Source organism: Copidosoma floridanum, unplaced genomic scaffold, assembly GCF_036245765.1.
Source record: "Copidosoma floridanum isolate Cflo_tuat_1 unplaced genomic scaffold, Cflo_Japanese_pri ptg000007l, whole genome shotgun sequence".
Lineage (NCBI taxonomy): Eukaryota > Metazoa > Arthropoda > Insecta > Hymenoptera > Encyrtidae > Copidosoma > Copidosoma floridanum.
In genome coordinates this window covers 16,312,433-16,325,920 of record NW_028321884.1, presented here as the reverse complement: position 1 = coordinate 16,325,920, position 13,488 = coordinate 16,312,433, and the positions used below count along the sequence as shown (strand labels likewise).

The 13,488-nt window shown below is 29.8% G+C and overlaps 1 protein-coding gene across 1 annotated transcript; it reads right to left on the bottom strand.

The window, feature by feature from the left end:
- Positions 1-5,583: 5,583 nt before the first annotated feature.
- LOC149375461 (uncharacterized) lies at positions 5,584-9,008 on the bottom strand. Its single transcript, XM_089589004.1, has 3 exons — positions 8,742-9,008; positions 8,595-8,651; positions 5,584-5,864 (listed from the first exon to the last, which is right to left on the bottom strand). Exons 1-3 carry the CDS (start codon positions 8,931-8,933, stop codon positions 5,781-5,783), a joined length of 333 nt encoding a protein of 110 aa, XP_089445130.1. The 5' UTR covers positions 8,934-9,008; the 3' UTR covers positions 5,584-5,780.
- Positions 9,009-13,488: the final 4,480 nt, after the last annotated feature.

The window sequence follows — 13,488 nt, the reverse complement described above, 5'->3', positions numbered from 1 at the left end:
GTTTGATTTTTTGTCTTAAATCATAAATATAAATTCGTATCAAATATTAAGGGTATTTACGGTAAACGTCTAGGGGTTACAGCCCCCCAGTCTTATTTTTATAAAGTAGCAGAATTTAAAATAAATCAATGTATCCAATTTGTTACTACCGCAAGATGGTGACATTTTTATTATTTTAGAGAAACCCGCAAATGAAAAAATAATGTCTAAAACGCTATATTCTTTTCTGTACAGTTTCTTCAAATAACGTGGTTTAAGAATATACTATGCAGAATATTACTCTCCTAAGGACAATTCAAAAATGCCTTAGAGCACAGGCATTTAATTAGTAGCAATACTCCAGAAATTTTGTTGTATGAAATTAATCACGACCCGAAAAATTGATTATCCTCAGCTCACAACGGTTATACTAGCAAATATAGAAAACTTACCAAATATTAATTTTTAACGTAAACAAAATACAGATATTTTAACGTACCACTTAATGACCGGATGAACGAAGTCTGATAGTAATATAATATACAATGCATACACAGTTCGATAATTGAAATAGTAACTTACAAATCTTTTTTTGGTTTGATAAATCCGTAGTTAAAGTGAGTGCTGAAAATTTCCTCATATTTTTGCTTACTCACGAGATTATCCGAACCAACTTTGTCTCCAACATCCTTTGCATACATACGATACATTTTGGATAGAGAAAGACCTTGTTCTAGGTATTGCCTTTGATTGTTAGCTCTACAATAATGAGAGTCAACAGCATTAAAACTTTTAATGTGCTCTTGTGCATAATTCAGCATTTCCTTTGAATACGTGAATGGTCGGTTCTCATGTTTTCCTCTCTGATCATCTTCAATAACCCCTGTCGCATCAGCATTCGACTTTTTTTTTAAAGCGGCTTGTACTGTTAAAATCTTGATATTTACAACAAAATGTGTATTGTATTTTATCGATAAACAAAAGCATTCGTAAAAAACACTACGAAAGCTACCCCCAAAACAATGCATTTAAAATGGTATGAAAAAATAGTTCATAATTGATATTTTTTTTAAATGCTGCGATAGAAAGGGATGTATTGAAGTAATATTATTTGTGTTTGTAAAGTGTTTTAAATAAGCTGTAAAAATAATGAATTTTGTAGAATATTTTTTAAAAATGTTTGTACCTGCCAATCTAACAGATTGCTAACAGCACAGTATAGGGACTTAAACAACATAATGAAATTACAAATTAACGATATGGGCCAAAAATGCACCAAATGCTATTTTAACGTTCTCTGAGATATCAAGGTAAAAGATTTCTGTTGCATGTGTACTTATTCTTGATTTTTAAGGAAAATTGAAAGTCTGAAAATTGCAAAATAATTATTTAAGGCAAAACTTAAAAATTCATGATAATACTATTAGTGATATCAAGTATGACGATTTTTCTAAATTGGTACAACTCTAATATCTTAAAAATTAACAAATCTACAAATGGTACGATTACAGTTAAACGTTAGAAAATATTTAACTTACTAATAGTATTTAAAAACATTTCACGGCTAACCGAAACCATTCCCGTAAAAGATGGTAACTGATATTGATAAAAAACCTTTGCTGCGATAGCCTTTTTTATTCCAGCCTTTTCTTCACTCAAATAGTTACTCTTCAGAGACATCCAGTTACTCAGGCACATTCTTTGTTTAGTTTTATCACATAAATTCCAATATTGATTAAATGCATTCAATCAATCAGGTTCGGTTATTTTTTCGTTACATTTAAGACGACAGTTACAAGATAATTGCATCTCCTTTGCCGTTATTGGCCCTTTTCGTCCGATTCCAGCTACACCTTCAGTATGTGCTTTTTTTACTGTGCATCAATCCAAGTGTTTTGGTTCCTTTGTCGTTTTCTAGAAATATTTTTTACAAAATGTCTCCTTTTCACTTTTCTCCTTATAAATTTTGATGTTGCTGTCTGTGGTTCTGATGAAAGTTGTTCAACGCCAACTTGTAGAGCTGTTTACAAAAAAAATGTATGTAAGTATGTATATAAGATAATAAATACGATTCAGAATATGATGAAATACAGGCAAATAACAACACTTTTCTTATCTGCAAATTGGGAAAAAAAAATTTTAAAGTACGCTATCAAAGTAGAAAACTAAACTTTTTTATTTTTTTTGTAAACTAAACAAGAAATTAAAAAAAAAAACTTCAATACACTTTTTCCATCATACCTTTACATCGAAAGATCGTACAGGATTTATTAAGAATAGACAATAAAGTAGTGGAAAAGGACTTTCATTTTTTTTTGCTTAGTGTCCCGAAAAATTTAAGGCATTAAACGTTGAGAGCATTATTTTAAAGCTCGAGATTAAAGCGTGAATTTCAAGAATTTTTTATTACAGAGCTGTTTTTGGCGGTTACTTCTAAATTAATTTGAAAATTTTAAACAAAAGCTTTAAATTCAGTGCTTCCACATGTTCGTACAATCAGGGATTTAGCAACAAAAGTTAGTGGAAAATTCATCATAGTTGTAGAATACAGTAAGTACATGACACGAGGTTTGATTTCCTTTTTGAAATGTCCGAAAAGATGGTTCAGGTCAAGTGTTACGTGAATTTATAACAAGCAATGTAGGTGTCACTGCCCCTTTTTTAAAGCTTTATTTGAATTTTTAAAGTGAAACTGTAAGACAAATTCTACTAATTTTATCACTCTTGTAATCATAATTTTACTTCAAAAGGTCATTTTAGATGGCATTTTAATACGTCATAACTGAAGTTACGTAATTCTAGAGCTAAAAATACCGGAAAATCGTCCCAATTAATATAGGTTTTTAGAAGCAATATTGCTATTTTTAATGCACGTAACTTTTAACCTGAGACATCTTTTCGGGCAATAAAACAAAACTTAAGCTAGATGTCTAGAAAAGATGTCTCAGGTCAAAAGATACGTGCATTAAAAATAGCAATATTGCTTCTATATTACTATAAAAAATTTTCCACAAAAGCTCGTAACAACTCTTTCAAACATATAAATAAAGCTCTTAGAGTAAGATTGAATTAAATTCCTAGAACCTTAACATGTAAGATGTGGTCCAACTTATCAGTAGGAAAAAAGCTTAAAAATAAATAAATTTATAAAATTCACGCTCTAACTTCAAATTTCGAGTACTCACATTTTTCTGACACTGAACAAAATGAATTGGAGCCCGTGTTTAGCACTTTGTTTTATTCTCAAGAAGCTCTGCACGATCTTTTAAAGTAAAAGTATGACGAAAAAAGTTTGAAATGTATAAAAATATTTTTTTTAAAATTTAAAATTTGATTGAATGAAAACGGTTGAAAAAGTATATATTAAATCAACTTAATCGATTGCTGAAAGTATTTTTCTTGTGATGTAAAATATGGGGAATGAAAAAAAAAGGTTTTCAAAATGTGCATTAAAAAAATGTATTACATTTTTTGATACCAAAAGTGTCATTCTTTCCCTGTACTTCATTACAATACGTGTAAGTATATGTATACGTATAGACTACATTTTTTACTTGACAGTTATTCTTGGCTCGCTACAATAATAACTTTTCATGAAAAACTCAGTTTTGTTCGTAGGGTAAAGGTTTGTAGGTTACCAAAATATTTATCACGTTTTTTTTCCAGCATAAGAGAAAATGATGCACAATAATTTAAACTATTGGAGAAGAAGGCAAGTAAAGACAACGGCACATACTAATATAATGGCACCACGACAAAGGTTGATATTCTGTATTCTGTTAATGCGTCCACCACGGGAGGTGTTAAGTGTTTGCTGTGCATTTAATTAGAAAAACAAAGTATGCCCATCAATGTTCACTAAAGTAGGACAATCACTGTAACCTGTGAAAAACGTTGTAATCCCTGTGTTTAGAAGCGCGTCGATGATAAATATCTTTTGTACCGAAGTCACAGTAAAACTTTAAAACGCTTAAGGTATGAAAACAGTATTATGAATGGTCTTTGTTGTGTAAATGATAGTTAGAATCTAATCTACAATTAGCATGTTCAAGTATCAGTCCCAGTAGATATATACACTCATGACGCCGAGGTCCACGATCCCAATTTTTTTTTACCAAAATATTTTTTATACAGAAACAATAAGTTTCGAGGGTACTGACACTTTTTGCTCTGGAAAAACTTTAAGGCACTCCTGAGTATTAGTCGTGCCTAATAAATAATAGTAAAGGCATGTGCTATTCTTCGTCAAAGAATAATCGAGTGTACGATTTTTGTCTGAAAGTAGTTGAGTGTATGATTCTTCGTTGGAAAGAAGTTGAGTAAACGATTATTCGTAGGGAAGTAGTCAAGTGCACGATTCTTCATCTAGAAGTAGTTGAGTGTACCATTCTTCGTCGGAAAATAATTAAGTGTATGATTTTTCTATAGAAAGTTATTAAGTGTATAATTCTTCGTCGGAAAGTAGTCGAGTTATACGATTATTCGTTGGAAATTAGTTAAGTGTACGATTCTTCGTCAGAAAGTAGTTGAGCGCACGAGTTTTCGTCGGAAAGTAGTTGAGTGTACGATTTTTCGTCTAAAAGTAGTAGTGTGTATGTTTCTTGGTTGGGAAGTAGTAGCTTGTACGATTCTTTGTTGGAAACCTCCAGCTGTACGATTCTTCGTTAGAACCTCTGGTGTACGGTTCTTCGTCAGAAGCATGTTGCTTGTTTTTTAAATAAGTGCATTTATCATGAGCTTAATAATATTTTTATTCGAAAAGTATCACACGCACTTAGTATTACATTTAGTAAGAAAACCATGCAAGAAAATCAAGATAATCAGGAAATCCAAGCAAAGCAATAAATTATACAATAATGGAAAAAACTTTTTAGTTTACTCTCAATACAGAAATGCGCAAATATGCCCTACGTGGCCTCATACCCCATAAGAAAGCATTGGCTGTGATGGTGAAAAATACAAACTGCGTGAATAAGCCATTAATCTAACGCAGGTACCATTTATCGCAAAAAAATCAGTGTGTCATTACTTTGAGAATTTTGTAATATTTCAAAATGTGACTAATTTGGTAAAAACATTGCAAATGAAAAAAAACGACCTTACGACTTTATTTAATTAAAAAGGAAAAGCTGAGAACCCAGAAATTTTCTTATTGGTGTACATTGATTAAATATACTTTGATGTTGATTGCAAATAAAATAATTGTGATACTTAGTGTAAATTTAGAAATAACATGTTTTTCATGCTAGAAATGTATGAGGATATGCTTTAATAATAAAACGATAAAAAAAATTTAGATATAAATAAGACTTTTATTTATGACAATTGACTTAGCATCTTTTTAATCGCAGCACCTTGTTTCGATCATTGAATTCCAAAAATTATATTAGCTCTCGAAGCAAGGTAGAGTAATGGTATCCGTATTTTCTTTATATTTTTTTACGAATTTTTCATCAACTTATATAAACTCATGGACAGCTAACAACGATTTCTTTTTATTAATTGTATTTTTTTTTTTCTTTTCTTTTTTTTTTTTTTTTTTCTATTGATGAGCTTGGAACTACAAAAATTGCTAAAAATGTTATTTATACTTTTCGACCAAGGAACATTAAATAAAAAAATGACATCGTTATATTCTTTTATTTTCTGCATATTCTTTTTTTTCGATTAGAAAATAAATTATTTAAAATTTTAAAGTTCTTAATTGTCTATACTTTAACATCTGGCTCATTCCTTGAAGGAAAACGAATATACAAGACGTCATCGGAGTGAAATCCTGCCTTAATTCTTTCCAAATCACACTAATCTGGAATGTCAAACGTCATAGAGGCTTCGCTTAGTTGATTTTTCCTGGTAGCCTGAACTAATATCGATTTCCCTCTGACCTGAAAGATGACATCATTGTTCTAATTAACAGGTTAACTACGACAAAATTTGTTGGAATAGCTTTTTGTTATGATCAGATTATATATAAAAATAGTGTTGGGGCATAAACGCACCGGCTTTGTTTGTTATTGAAAAGACAGTTAAAACTGATAGATTATTTTGTCTAATTTTGCTTGTAACTTTCTTTAGGAGCATTGTATTGCAGAAGTATCAGAAGATAATTTGTTTTTTTTCGATAATCTACCAAAAAGTGGTGCTAAGGTTGTCTAACACCTATTTTTTACAAAGTGATAGCGAAAGACGCTATTCAAAATTATATATTAAAATTATATTTATCTTTTCATTCTTGCATATCATTACTTCAAAGTTAAGAATTCCGTATTTTTTTAAGAAATCGTAAGCCATGCTCAATAATTTTTATGTAACATTAAAAATGATTTCAAAAAACAATTTATTATTTTACAATTCATTTGCCTTAAACCTCATAGTATTGCTGCATCAAAGTTTTCAGATGAATTTTATTAAGGATAGCGAAAAGCTTCAATGTTGAGACAAACTTTTTTTTTAATTTTGACCTTAATCTTTTATAAAACTAAATTTGTAATAAAAAAAAAATATTATCATTTTGACGACTCACATTTGAATGTGTGGAAACCAATTTCACTTTATAGGATATATTTTTACATGAAGAAAAAAAAAAATTCAACGACATAATTCCAGCAACAGTAATTGAAAACTCATTTTTACAGTTACACAGTTAGTAATTTTTACATAAATTAACAGCATAAAACCAACTGTTATACTTGAATACTTTGACTTATTGTACTGTTTTTCGAACAAAAGGTTGCATGCATTTAGTCGTTAATGCATAAAAAAAATTAGATTTTTTTTTCCACGTACGAAAATTTAAGGTTCCCTACCAATTACTTTGGACCACGTTCCTGTAAAAAACCCTTATTTAAGGTGCTGTCTCTTACGGTGTATCTTTTTAATCAGCTTTTTCTTCAGTTACCAGTTTGCATCCGCTTTTTTGTGAAACATATTTCTTGTAAATATAAGAAACGATGAGGAAAAAAGTGCAGTTGCATAAAAATAGTAATCAAGGATTATCGTTTAAATATCGTAGCAAGAAAAATCGTGCAAGTATAAACATATGGCTAAATTCATTAAAAATACTTTGTCTTGCATGCACGGCACGACCAATCTACAAAGCACCAGCGAAAAAAAAGTATTACTTGAACAAAAGGACTGACTTTTAATAGTACTCCGTAACTTACTCCGTACTTAAAAAAAAAACGGTATCTTAAAACCCAGAAAATAGAGCATAAGACAGTTAAAATCGTTAATAGTAACATTATGAAAAATAATTTCAAAAATTTTCTGTACACAGACGAGAATCATATTAGTGAAAGCAACAGTGATGATTTTCCCAAATCAAAAAAACGAAAAATGTAGAATATCGTTTGTTATTTGTACATGTATTTCACATAATATGACGAAATTTCAGATGTATTGGTTTTAAATGTATGTAATTAAATGAAAAATCTTTTTAAAAAAATGTAGTGAATGATCATAATATGGTTTTGTGTAACGATATGAGTTTTGTATTTAGCAAGCAGACGACCAAATGCATAGTACGTCGAAGTTTTCAGGTATTTTTATATATATATATATATATATATATATGTATATATATATTTTTTTTTATAGTAATCGTTAATGAACGTAACAAATACTAACTCAAATCAATAACAAGAATTATTCTACAGAAATGAAACAAATTGTTTCAGGTTGGAAGACAGTTGGAGATAAACCATTATTACCACAAACTCTTAATAGTTAACATTAAAAACACGTTATAGCAGTTACATATTTTTCAATTCGTATGAAAATTTACTCCATTAAGTGCAATGTGTTGCATACCAGTAAAATGAACTATGTATTTGAAAATATCTACAATTTATTTATGTTGCAAAATTGAATCTTCTCAAAAATTGGGGTTGAAATTAGAAAGAAAAAATTGCTTTTTCCACCACATTAAAATTCTTAGCGTTCTTCATGACTTTTCGTTCTTAGATTTGTTTCAGCCTTTCTGTAGGAGAAAAAGTTCATACCAAAGGTATTTAATTATTAATTTTAAAGAATTTTTAATTGTAAAATCTTAAAATTAATAATTTTGCAAAATTAAAACTTTGAATAGCAATTTTCGAACTTTTTTGCTCTATAACTGCGCGAAAAATAGGTTTTCTATTGTCTGACTAGCAGCAATCAAAAGATAATCAAATAAAGATCAAATTATTTTGAGCTATTTTGACACTGTGATGAAAACATAGAATTATAAATAAAATTCAGCATATAATTTAGTCAATTTTTACTACTTGTTAAATACGAAAAGAAGCTGGTGTATTTATGCCCCAAAAAAAAATTTTTATGTGTCATAATTATAGTACAAAATTTTTTTAATTACTCTTGCTGTAGTAAAAAATTTCTTATTTATCATTTTTCGTGGCTTTATCTACCTGCTTAATAGCTTATTCAAGAGATTTACTGCATACATTTTAATTACACTTTGTTACAAGAATTGCAAAAGTTAAACATTTTCTCTACTCCCGGATTATACAAAAATCTTAATAGACTTTTTTTCTTAATTCGAGGACAACCCTTGCAAAACATAAAACGTTTGAAAAATAAATAAAGAGAAGAACAAAGAAAATTTTTTTGATACTTACCATGACCTTAATTGTGTCTTTGTCATATTTAGCGCGACCAAACTCCTTCTGGAGGACCTTTTTTTATAAAACCACAATTTTGTTCAGTTTTGAGAAAGAATCTTAGAAAAAATTAAGTATGGAAATGCAATTTTAAAATCCCCATACCTTTTTGCTATCAGGTAAAAGGCGATGATCTTTGCTGCGTTTCAGGTCCAATTGCCTCGTCTCTTCAGTGGCGTTGCTGGTACAGGTTATTGGATGAACCTCACGGCCACAGAAAGAGACGCCAAACTTCTGAGACTCTTCATCATTCCGCATAATAAAATCCATCTTCTCATTTTCCTCATTATCGGACATTTTTCTTCAAATATTATGATACAAATACGTTGCTGCTGGTTGAGGAAAGTCTTTCAAGCGACTGATAAACAACGATGTGGCTCCTAATGTTGCTACTGTATGTGTCACGTTCGTGATATCACTATCGTTTATAATTAATACCTGTTATATCACGTACTCAATATTTTCGTGGCTAACTTTGTTAATGATACATGCTAGTGTGCGCTTAGGTACGGTCTTTGTTCTAGAAAAATGTCTAGTAAACTATTGTCTTGAACTTTAATGTTTGATGAAACTGTGCGTATCTGACATTACTTGATTTTATACCTTCAATAATTACAGTTGGAGCATCTGTATAAAAAGAGTTACCATGGAATATCTCAGGTGCGGGTGAGTGTTGAAAACAAAGGAAATATAACTCGTTCAAATCGTCAACTTTACAAAAAGCCACCTCAGTGTAGTAATAACGGATGTTCATTGCTATCAAATTTATGTACAAAATTTCTTGACACTACTTTGACAACGAGAAATGTCGTATTTTGTAGAGAAACATTTTCGATGGACGTACATTGTCACAATTCTTTAAAGATAAAATTGCAAGAGACGAGAAGGAAGTCTGTCTTCTTTGAAAAAGAAAACGATGTCAAGGTGTTTTTATAATACGTGAAAAAAAAGGAAGGAAAAAGATGTTAAGCCATACTTAGTCGAGTGAAGCTTGGTGAGGAATTTCTTCGATTGCTTTAGGTTATCTCTTTGTAGTAGAATCCTTTGTTCTTTATAAATACTAGGACTTAAACAATGCAGATTTTTACAAATGAGAGAGAATTAGAAACTTTGTTGCATTATTCCCATGATGTATCCTGGTAAAAAAATAATTTGTTTACATAAGACAAAAGAAAAAAAGAAGAATCTACAAAAATCAAGTCTTCATTCCAATACAACTTACTCGCTGTGGTACACAATCTTTAAAGACTTTAAGCTAGCAAAGTCTTGGAGCTAGCAAATTCTTTTACAATAGAGCAGGAAATATAACTTTCTTCCAGCTAAACGATTAAGCTTATCAAGTCACTTTTTGAAACTTTCTAAAACTATTTCTAAGACTAAAAGTATTTCTAAAACCTTAGGTAAGAAACTACATGCGAAAAATTCAACTATTCTGGCTGTATACTAAGGAAAGAAAATAGTTCACAATATGCAGTCAATCAAGGAACTTCGAAACAAGTAACTCGTCTACTAAAAATAATTAACATCATTAAAAATGAAAAGTCAAGGAGTTGTCTCAACTGAACGCTTAGAGTAAATTGAACAAAGCTGTGTTTTCCCAAATACTGAGGCATAACTTTTTTCTTTTTTTTTTTTTTTTTTTTTTTTTGTTTGTACACTACATTAGGTCTCCAATGTATGGCATACATGGCTTTCATTCTGGATATGCCTCATTGTAGAGAAAACACAGTAAAAGCAATAAAACGCATATATATAGAGGATTTACGAAACGAGTGTAGTAAATTGCAGTTGTTATAGCTTCTGTTTTTATATCGGGACGTTGGTAAGGCATATCTCATGTTAGTAAAAAGAATTAAAAGACCTCTTGATTTTCTGTTCTGTTTACATTTTTTTTTGCAGGTGGGCTTTCGTATAACAATTGGGTGATACAATATGGCATAAATTAATTTTTGTACATATAGGATTCCCAATTCTCTTTGGAAAGGAGAAGATGATTATGTACCACTGAAACCCATCGTGTACGTAAAATTGCTGCATCAAATCTCTCGTTATCAACGCTAATATCGTACCTTCATTTGTATATCCAGTCGAATAAGGCAGGATGTTCCAGCTCGACATATAAAATTAACAAACAGTTTATAATCATCTTTACATAAATATTGACATTAAATATTAACATGGAGAATACTTTAAAAGGCTTTTGCGACCTGCTAATTTAAACCTATATATTTGAAACTTTGTTCAATAAGATTGGAATCATCAAGTAGGAGACGATAACATATTTTCTACATGCATTTAATACAAAGACTTTTAAAGCTACTTACATCTAACACGAGTTTCTTAACTTTTTCACGATAACCAACATTTTTTCTAAATTACAATTAAAAGATTTATTTTGAAAGTATTTTTATTTTCATTTAGAGAACATGCTGTTACAGTTTTATTACAGCCGATATAATGTGACGTCTCAAATTACGGCTCCGTAAAACTAATCTGACTTTAAGCAAACTTTGGCATCGAATATTTTGAGAGTTTCCTAGATGGCAGATAAAAATGTTAATGCTATCTGAGTAATAACTTTTTTTTTTTCGAAAAAAATTACTTTTCAGTTGTACAAAGCTTGTGAACGAAATCAATTCAAATTTCTGGCTTTTTGAAAAAAAGGCCCACCCTTTTCATAGAATTTAAAAGTGTAAGTGTAAAAAAATTGTTAAAGTCCATCAAATGACGTGGTTCTCCTTAAAAATAATATCACCATAAAAAATCATTCAACGACTCCTTACCATTTCAAAAAGCTTCGAAGTCCTAATGAAAATTCAAAACTTTTTATTTTTCCCAAAGAGTTGTTATCCCTTAGAATTTACACTTTGTTAAAGTAAGTAACGTTAGGTTTTCTATCATTTTTCACATACCACCTCTTTTGTAACTCAACGAGTCCTTTCAAGCGCGAAGTAAATCGAATCTGATTTCATATCACGTAGGTATTAATTTACATGTCTTTACCAAACGCTCATTTTCTATAAACCATCTGCGAGAAAATCTCTCTATTGTAAACATATTGATATACGACACACACAAAATCAATACATAGTTTGAACACTCGTACATAAAATATTAGAAGAAGCCAAAAATATCGAAAACTTGTTGGTGGTGGGGGAAAAAAGCACTTGGTCGAGCTTGCGTTAACCCAAGTGGGGTAGGAGAAAAAAAGCTCGAGAGTCGAAGTTGATTGGCCGTCAAATTTGGAGAGTAGGAGCTAAGGTAGACGGTATTGGCTGCGAGTAAATACGTGGCCTCACAAAACATTGTAATTGGTAGGAGCAGTGGGTTCTTTCCATGATTGATTAGTTTGGTGTTGTGGTGGTGGTGGTAGTCACGATTCTGGGGATGGCTCAATGTATAATTTGTTTCATACTGTGGTATTGATATTGAAAATCTGTGACTTACATGATGGTTTATTTTATAGAATATTCTTCGTGGTACGCAAAGAATCATACAGAAGTTTGAATAGGAACAGAAAAATACAATAATTTTTTAAAATTTTATTTTAAATAATCTTGAATAATGCTCATATTTTTGTCTGATAGAATTGGTTCGACTTCGATTCTATAGTTATTTATGATTTTAAAAGAATCCTTTGAATAATGGTATTTGGTACATGATATTTTTTAATGTAACTGCAAATAACATTTTATAAAGAATTTAAAAATACAAATATTAAATCGGCTTTTGTACGTGTTACTGGTTATTCTAAGATTATCTACAATCTGTACTCCCCGTACTCATAATTAAATTCAAAAAATTATAGGAGTGTTATCTTTATCTGCAAAAAAAATCAAAATGAAAACTGGTACTTCAAAACATAGGCTATAGTAAATTATCTATTGTTATAATATTTGTTGATTTTATATAAAAATACAGCTCATTAAAATAAAAAACTAACATATTACCAAGAAGTAATCGATTGAAGTATACTCGGTACTTATAAAACTGTCACATTTATCATAACAACTAAGATAATATCAAAGTTTTAACTTTAATATTTTATACTTTATTGACGATGTAATAAAAATAAGCTTTAGGTAAATTTTTATGTTAGTTAATTAGATAAGCTTTTAATAAGCTTATCAAACAATTCGTGAAAAGTATGTTATCGTACAGCGATTCGGCTCTTCCCATTCATTGATTTGTGGTTATGTATTTTTTCTATTTCCTAATGAATTTGAAGGGCTTTAAAATAAGATGGTGGCCAGTAAAGCTTTTGATTACTACGATTGTGTGTTCACTTTCTAAAGGAGTCAGAAATACTGTAAAGATGAATAACATTTTTTCAACAAATTGACAGTAATTTTGACAAAGAAAAAAAAAAAAAAAAAACAAATACATGTATACTTTTTAATCTGATGTTTACGTCAGGTAAGTAATAATACTACAACTTCGATAAAGCTCGACAATATAACTGAAAATGCACTCCCTAAATTTAATTTTCAAGTTTAGCAATCGCTATTACAGAGGTAGTAGCGATGTAAGGAAGAAAATAATGTACGATAGTCTAATAAACAGTTTTATTTAATTTAAAGTAAATTGTCATTAATACTTTAATTACGTCATTATTATTTTTAAAATTTAACTAAAACAAAGTTTTAATTAATAGAAAGAAGTATTAAGTAAGAGAGTGTATCAACTTTTTGATTACTTAATTGTACAAAATAAATAAAAATTTTCTAAAATTATTTTTAAGCTCCTAGTTAAACTACTAAATTCTTGTACAAATACGTGTTATCGGAAAGAAAAGATAATACCCGCTTCTCATATTCTTATTGTAGAAATCAGAATTTCAGTTCAATACACA